At 44.5% G+C, this 6,442-nt stretch overlaps 1 protein-coding gene across 1 annotated transcript; it reads right to left on the reverse strand.

The window, feature by feature from the left end:
• Positions 1 to 1,938: 1,938 nt before the first annotated feature.
• LOC119954758 (trans-Golgi network integral membrane protein 2-like) lies at positions 1,939 to 5,451 on the reverse strand. The gene is made up of 2 exons (XM_038780301.1): positions 5,440 to 5,451; positions 1,939 to 3,051 (listed from the first exon to the last, which is right to left on the reverse strand). Exons 1-2 carry the CDS (start codon positions 5,449 to 5,451, stop codon positions 1,939 to 1,941), a joined length of 1,125 nt encoding a protein of 374 aa, XP_038636229.1.
• Positions 5,452 to 6,442: the final 991 nt, after the last annotated feature.

Consider the following 6,442-nt stretch of genomic DNA (forward strand, 5'->3'; position numbering starts at 1 on the left):
CCCTATATGAAAATATCTTTAACATCCACACAAGAAAATAGCTCACAATGACCCCTTAAACAATGCTAATCAATACAGTGACACAATAACCCTTAACTGCTATCTTTACTCACACTCAAACAGCAGAACCATCTCAGATCTCAATCCACTTTAAATATAGTTAGCACTCAGGAATACTGGCTGTACAGAGATGTCTTGAAACTCCACTTTGAAAAGAGATTTTGAGATTGCAATACAGGATCTGTAGCTGAAGTCTTCAGAAACTTCATGGCTTGACTTCCAGCTCCTAACTGAAACTCTGAACTGGTTGAAAAGAAACTGCTTGTCTGTCTACAGATAAATCTTTAGCTGAACTGTATCTATAGCAATGCTTGACTTCTGTTCACATCCCAATCTAAGACCTAAACAGAAACCTAAACAACTAACTGCTTCAATCCTTGGCTCCTCCTATTAACTACATTATCTTACTAACATCACAACGTCTCTACTTAAATACTCCACAGGGAACCCTCGTAATTAAAACCAAAATCCATTAACCCAAGCTTTTACGATGCTTTAATTGCACCTCTGGCTCCCAAAATGCCTAGCTGTCTTGCAAACCAGGATTTTTAAAACACCACTGCAGCAGTTAATACATGCATTAACCCAGGCATTTAACCCTTACAGCACCAAATACATATGCCTGGAATTCCTACATTCATCACGCCTCCCCCCTTCATTTTTCAAAGCCTTCCAACCCTAAACATTTCTCATTACTAAACACAACTAACACTCTATAAGATACACATCATATTACATTTAAGCATGCAAATGTAAACATGAATTTAGTCCATTTCAGTCTTTCTTTTCCAGCTTTGAACGTTCCAATCTCACATTTCAAAGTCGTGATAAAGCATCTGAAATTACGTTTTCTCTTCCTGCTACATGCATAAGTTTTAAGTTAAATGGTTGTGGCAATAAACTCCATCCAGACAGTCTTACACTTTGATGCTTAAACATTTCCATAAATTTGAATGAATTTGTTTATTTTCACGTGTACCGAGGTACAGTGAAAAGTATTGTTCTGCGTACAGTTCAGACAGATCATTCCATGCATGCAAAAAATACATAGGGTAAACATAAAAACACAATGTAATTACATAGACATAGGCATCGGGTGAGACATGCAGCAATGTAGTACTACTCAACAGAGAAGATGTGTGAAGAGATCAGATCAGTCCATAAGAGGTCACTTAGGAGTCTGGTAACAGTGGGGAAGAAGCTGTTTTGAATCTGTCAGTGTGTGTTCTCAGACTTTTGTACGTCCTGCCCGATGGAAGGAGTTGGAAGAAGTTGGAAGAAGGAATTCGCTTGTCCCAACTTTTCAAGTCTTCCAAACTAGGAATAGGAAACAAATCTGACTTTCTAACTGTGTTTACTTTTCTATAGTCCATACACAATTGCTGTGTTCCATCCAGTTTTGGTACCATCACAAACAAGACAATGACCATTTAGCGTTAAGAGTTATCTGCTGCCTATCTGGCCAATGATACCAGTGCACAGCCCACACACAAGCAGGGTGAGCATTCATGCAATGAAAACCGTGCTGATGCAAGAAGTGTGCTCGAGCTGACTATTGACAGATTGAAAGAACACTTCCTTTTCCCTGAAATACTCAGCAGAGCGAGTGTCAGGATTTGTGGTGATCTGCTGCATGCCACACTGTGTCCCTATCATGAAAATAGATGCCTCCAGCCCAGGAAGTGGAACTGTCTGTGAAGAATTTCGGTGATTGCAATACCAATAAACATAACTCCAATTCCCCATTTGCTAACAGCCCCTCTATATCACTGACAACTTCAGTGTCTGCTTCAGTTCAACGGAAAATTAAAGGCAACAGTAAAATAAAGATTCCAATTCAAATTTATAAACAAAACCATGCCATGTTGCATACAAATGTCAACTAATCCCCCTGGTTGCCTTCCCTTGGGGCTTGTCCTGCAGGTGCCTTCCCTTGGGGCTTGTCCTGCAGGTGCCTTCCCTTGGGGCTTGTCCTGCAGGTGCCTTCCCTTGGGGCTTGTCCTGCAGGTGCCTTCCCTTGGGGCTTGTCCTGCAGGTGCCTTCCCTTGGGGCTTGTCCTGCAGGTACCTTCCTTTGGGGCTTGTCCTGCAAGTGCCTTCCCTTGGGGCTTGTCCTGCAGGTACCTTCCTTTGGGGCTTGTCCTGCAGGTGCCTTCCCTTGGGGCTTCTCCTGCAGGTGCCTTCCCTTGGGGCATGTCCTGCAGGTGCCTTCCCTTGGGGCATGTCCTGCAGGTGCCTTCCCTTGGGGCTTGTCCTGCAGGTGCCTTCCCTTGGGGCTTGTCCTGCAGGTGCCTTCCCTTGGGGCTTGTCCTGCAGGTGCCTTCCCTTGGGGCTTGTCCTGCAGGTGCCTTCCTTTGGGGCTTGTCCTGCAGGTGCCTTCCCTTGGGGCTTGTCCTGCAAGTGCCTTCCCTTGGGGCTTGTCCTGCAGGTGCCTTCCCTTGGGGCTTGTCCTGCAGGTACCTTCCTTTGGGGCTTGTCCTGCAAGTGCCTTCCCTTGGGGCTTGTCCTGCAGGTACCTTCCTTTGGGGCTTGTCCTGCAGGTGCCTTCCCTTGGGGCTTGTCCTGCAGGTGCCTTCCCTTGGGGCTTGTCCTGCAGGTGCCTTCCCTTGGGGCTTGTCCTGCAGGTGCCTTCTCTTGGGGCTTGTCCTGCAGGTGCCTTCCTTTGGGGCTTGTCCTGCAGGTGCCTTCCTTTGGGGCTTGTCCTGCAGGTGCCTTCCCTTGGGGCTTGTCCTGCAGGTGCCTTCCCTTGGGGCTTGTCCTGCAGGTGCCTTCCCTTGGGGCTTGTCCTGCAGGTGCCTTCCCTTGGGGCTTGTCCTGCAGGTGCCTTCCCTTGGGGCTTGTCCTGCAGGTGCCTTCCCTTGGGGCTTGTCCTGCAGGTGCCTTTGCCTCTCCTAGTGATCCCGTGTGATTCTGCTCCAATTACTGCATCATGGATGGTGAAAGATTGCTGACTTTCGGCAGAGGAGACTTCAGATGTCCTGCACAATGGCCTCTGGTACGAGAATGCTCAGTCGCAGAGTGCACCAACATGACATGGGGAGCAGCATCCTTGGCTGGTTGACTGACAAGCAACAGAAGGGCATTGGCAGAGTGGCAGTGGTGAGAGGATAAATGCTGACACTCTAACAGAGGAGAGCAAGTTCAAACTCCCTTACCCCCACCCCTGCCCCCACCTCAGTAGTGGCGGGGAGGCAATGGCACAGTGGTATTGTTGCTGGACTAGTGATCCAGAGACCCGGAGTCAAGATCTGGGGACACAGATTTGAATTGCATCACTAAATTTGATTTCAATTTTTTTTTAAAAATCTGTAATTTAAAAAAAAGTCTAAAGGTGGCCATGAAACCACTGTCGATTGTCATAATAGCCCAGCTGATTCACTAATGTTCTTTCAGGAAGGAAATCTGGTCTGGCCGACATGTGACTCCAAATCCACAGCAATGTGGTTGACTCTTAAATGACCTCTGTGATGGGCAATAAATGCTGGTCCAGCCTTCAACACCCATATCCCATGAACGAATAAAAAGAACAGCAGCCTTGTTGTTGGAGTACCGATTGCTGGACTGTTGTGATACACTGGAATCTCCTTGGGCAACCAATATCCACGATTATGATAGTGGCAATCTGAGTTCACATTAGAGAAGTTTGAGCATGTGTGTCAGCAAGCTTTCCTTGCCTGATATAATCTAAGCTTTCCCGATGGTGCTGGTGGCTTCTGTTATGGAAGCTATATCATCAGCCATTAGACACTGTGTCGTGTTTGGGTCCACGACTTCCAGCACCTTCTCCAGCCACAATCCACTTTCCTGTTAAGAAGTGCAGGTTCATCCCACTTAGAATCCATAGAAATCCTACAGTGCAGAAGGAGGGCATTTGGACTATCGATTCTGCACCGGCCCTTCGAAACAGAGCCCTACCTAAGCCCACACACCCAACCCCATAACCCCACCTAATAATAATAATCTTTATTGTCACAAGTAGGCTTACAATAACACTGCAATGAAGTTACTGTGAAAAACTCCTCGTCGCCACATTCCGACGCCTGTTCAGGGACACAGAGGGCAAATTCAGAATGTCCAATTCACCTGACAGCACGTCTTTCGGGACTTTTGGGAGGAAACCAGAGCACCCAGAGGAAACCAGGGAGATTGTGAAGCTTCACACAGACAATGACCCAAGCTGGGAATCCAAACTGGGACCCTGGAGCTCTGAAGCAACAGTGCTACCCACTGTGCTACTGTGCTACTATGCCACAGACCTTTATATACACTGTATATCTTTGTACACTAAAGGGAAATTTGAGCATAGCCAATCCACCTAACCTGCATATCTTTGGACTGTGGCAGGAGATCAGAGCACCCAAAGGAAACCCACACAGACATGGGGAGAAAGTAAAAACTCCACACCCAAGGCTGGAATCAAACCCAGGTCCATGGTGCTGTGAGGCAGCAGTGATAACTACTGCACCATTTTTCAAAGGTATGCAACCACTCAACAGCACAGTTAATGTTGGCTGCACAATGATCTCATTCATTTGGAAGCAGCACAAAATGGGTGTGCCGCATGCATCAGAAGAAACAGACACTGTTAACTCTCATTGTGAGTGCCACACCTATTCTCAAGGCCCATTGCTTTTAGCTCCCAGTGCATCTTTAATTAAGAAAAAACACCACCAACTAAAGACACATGAATAGCCTTGTCAACAACAATTCATTCAGACAATAAGAAAAGATGCATCGAAACAATATGTAATTCCAGCCCTTATTGTATTGCTATGACATCCCCACTAGAGTGAGCACTTAGGAGAAATAGGCTTTGAAGTTCATTGTTCAATTCCTGTCATTTCTGGTTCCTATCATATTCTTTGCTTTCACAAGGTTTTCGGCAATTTTTGCTCCAACCTGCTCCCCTCTGAAAGTGTCAGTTTTGCTACAGTATGGTTCCACAAGTACCAATTTCCCTTTCAAACATCACCGGCATGCATTTAGTTAAAAGCTATCCTTTATACTCACGTGACTTCAACACATGCCTTCTCAATGGGTTTGCAGATATTGCAATCAGAGGCCATACAGAATTTTAAACCGTACATTTTTAAAATCTGCAACAACGAATGCCTAAAGGAATGAGAGCCCACAATCGTAATAATTAATTTTCAGTGCCAAAGGGTTTATTTTGCAGTAATTAACATGTACAACATTGTTAAAGCTTCTGTTTCCTCAACAACCTGAGGTCGCAATCTAATATCCCAGAAATCTAATGCCACACGCAGAAACATGAATTCACAACTGTCTTTTCCAGAAACCCAAAGATCTAGTGGCTCTTTCAGTTATGGACTGTCTCAAAAACAAAAATCAGGTTTTGAAACAAAGCTAGTGCACTCACCAGAACATTCATCAAGCCAATTGTGCAGACATAGCTCACACATGCTCCTCCACCGGTCCAGTAAATTGTAGATTTCATCGAAGGAGCAAAGAGTGCCACACTTGCTCGTTCAATTTGACTCAGCTAAAAATTCATCCCTAGAAACAATGGCATTAAATTCAAATATTGCAAGATAATTACTTTTCTTTCACAAGAGAAAGTCACCTGAAGTTTTCACTCACTGCTGATCTTGTAACAATTGGAGTAGGATATTCAGGGCTGTTCTGAATGAGTTATTGGCACACTTTGTCTCACTTGAGACCAAGCAAGACTTAAATATATCTATGATATTCACCTCAAATACCCTTGTAGTCATGAGGTCCACATTTTAAACTGTCTCTGAGTACAGAACTTTTTTCTAGTGACTACTTTCTATTGTGTGACCTCTAGTTTTAATCACTGTTGACATTTTCTCAGTGTTTGAATAGTAAAAGGACCAATTCATGTCCACTTACCAAATACAATTTGTTTCTATAAAAGTAAAAGGTAGAACATTGAATGTGCCAGTTCAGATTCTGAAAGGCAAAATTTGCAATCTATATGGACACTTCAGCAAGCTGCACTGGGGAGATAGAATCAGGACGATGCCCCAGGGTCATTTGTTCAGTGAGACTGCAATGCCATTGAAAGTAGTCACCAGAACTTGCAACAGGGTCATGGTGCTTCTTGAAAAGACAGTGATTAGCAGGAAAAGAAAATGTTTAGACAGCTTATAATATACCTTTAGCATCTCCAGGGCAAAGTACAGTATTATCATAGGTGTTCTGGGTAGACTAGATAAATCAAAGGCTGTTGTGTTGAAGTGTGCTTGACTGTTAAACAAGATAATCTAATCTGGTTGAAACAAATCATCCACACTCAATGACTATCCAATTCTTGTGTGTGCCACAGATGCTATTAAAGGTGTTTCCCCAAAGATGCCCATGGACATTATATGTATGTATGTGTGTGTGCATGAGAAATT

This window comes from Scyliorhinus canicula, chromosome 20, assembly GCF_902713615.1.
Source record: "Scyliorhinus canicula chromosome 20, sScyCan1.1, whole genome shotgun sequence".
NCBI lineage: Eukaryota > Metazoa > Chordata > Chondrichthyes > Carcharhiniformes > Scyliorhinidae > Scyliorhinus > Scyliorhinus canicula.